Here is a 1,353-nt window from a genome sequence, read left to right on the forward strand (position 1 = left end):
CGGAACGCAGAGGCCAGTCCCTGCTGTCCAGCAGCTCCCTCATGGATGAGGAATGTGGGGGGACAGGAGAGGGGGTGAGAAAGAGGACATGGGACATGTCCTGGTCATCCCCACACTGCCATAAGGGTCCTCAGCTTCGCTCTGCCAAAGAATTAAACAGAAATTGCAGAGCCCATTTGACTCCACCACCAGTGCATATCGAGGAGGCACACGGCATGTCTCCAGAGACGCAAGGGATGGGGACCGCCATCACCACAGGGACCTGCGTGCTCGAGCCCCAAGCACCCACCTGGACGCCGCAATCTCCGACTTCTGCCGAGCGATGGCTGCAGCCCTCTGAGCCCCCTCCACGCTCCTGTCCACCTTCTGCCGGATCTTGGCGCTCTTGAGGGGTATCACACGCTTCTTCATGCCCTTGACGAGGACGTTGTGGCGGTACTTGCCCTCCTCCTTCTAGTCCGCGATATTGCCTTGCCGCGGGGTTTCCAGCCACTCACCCTCGTACTTCAGCCCACTGGAGCGCTCGCTGACGCCAAAGCCGGCACGCTTGTCGTTCTTCCACTCGCCCATGTAGGTCTCCGTGGTGGTGGCATCGATGTCGGACTCAAAGGGGGAGTACTCCTCACCCTCAGCACCCTCGCCCAGGCTGACGGTGGAGGTGGCATCGCTGATCCAACTCTCGCTCTTGAGGAAGCTGACACGGCTCTTCTGGCTGGCCAGGGATGACTTGGACTCGGACTTCTTCAGCTTCCCCAGCAAAGAGCCCCTGCGGAAGAGCCCCCCCTTCTTGGGCTTGCCAGCATCCACCTCTGCATAGAGGCTGAGGGCGAAGCCGCCGCGGGTGATGGTGGGATGGTGGGTGAGAGGGTCAGGCTCTCGGCGTTGGTGGCGGGCGAGTCCTGCTGCGGCAGGGTGCCATTGCTGTGCTCGCTCCGCAGCGAGGACAGGGATGTGCGCAGCGGGGAGCGCACCACCGAGGCCATGCCGTAGGGCACGCTCTGCCGCACGCCGTAGCCGTGCCGCATGCCGTTGGTGAACTGGCCCTGGTACGTGCCTGCAGGAGAGAAGAGGGATGGGGTGAAAAGGCAGCTTTGCTCCTGGGTGAGCCGGCAAAGGAAGGTGGGTTGTGCTAGGGTGGATGTACCCACCTTCCCTCGAAGAGAGGAGCTCCAGCTCCATAGGGCTCACCTGCATGCAAAAGCAGCAGTCCCCAGGGAGCAGAGGGCAGAGGACACAAGAGCTCATTGGAAAGGGGCTGGGGCACCAGGGGACACTGATGCAAACCCAAAGCCACTAAACGGACAGGGTCTGTATTTGCATCCGGAGCAGGGAGCAGGCGGCAGCCCCCTGGGG

General features: G+C 62.3%; 1 protein-coding gene across 1 annotated transcript in view; it reads right to left on the bottom strand.

Moving 5' to 3' along the window:
- The window catches only part of LOC104411159 (junctophilin-2-like), a gene marked incomplete at both ends in the record, with an annotated part of 25,345 nt that overhangs the window by 16,787 nt on the left and 7,205 nt on the right, over positions 1-1,353 (bottom strand). Inside the window, 2 exon segments of the mRNA XM_010021515.1 lie at positions 290-852; positions 855-1,054. Coding sequence (XP_010019817.1) covers positions 290-852; positions 855-1,054 — 763 coding nt within the window.

Source organism: Nestor notabilis, unplaced genomic scaffold (genome assembly GCF_000696875.1).
Source record: "Nestor notabilis isolate BGI_N333 unplaced genomic scaffold, ASM69687v1 scaffold22619, whole genome shotgun sequence".
Lineage (NCBI taxonomy): Eukaryota > Metazoa > Chordata > Aves > Psittaciformes > Psittacidae > Nestor > Nestor notabilis.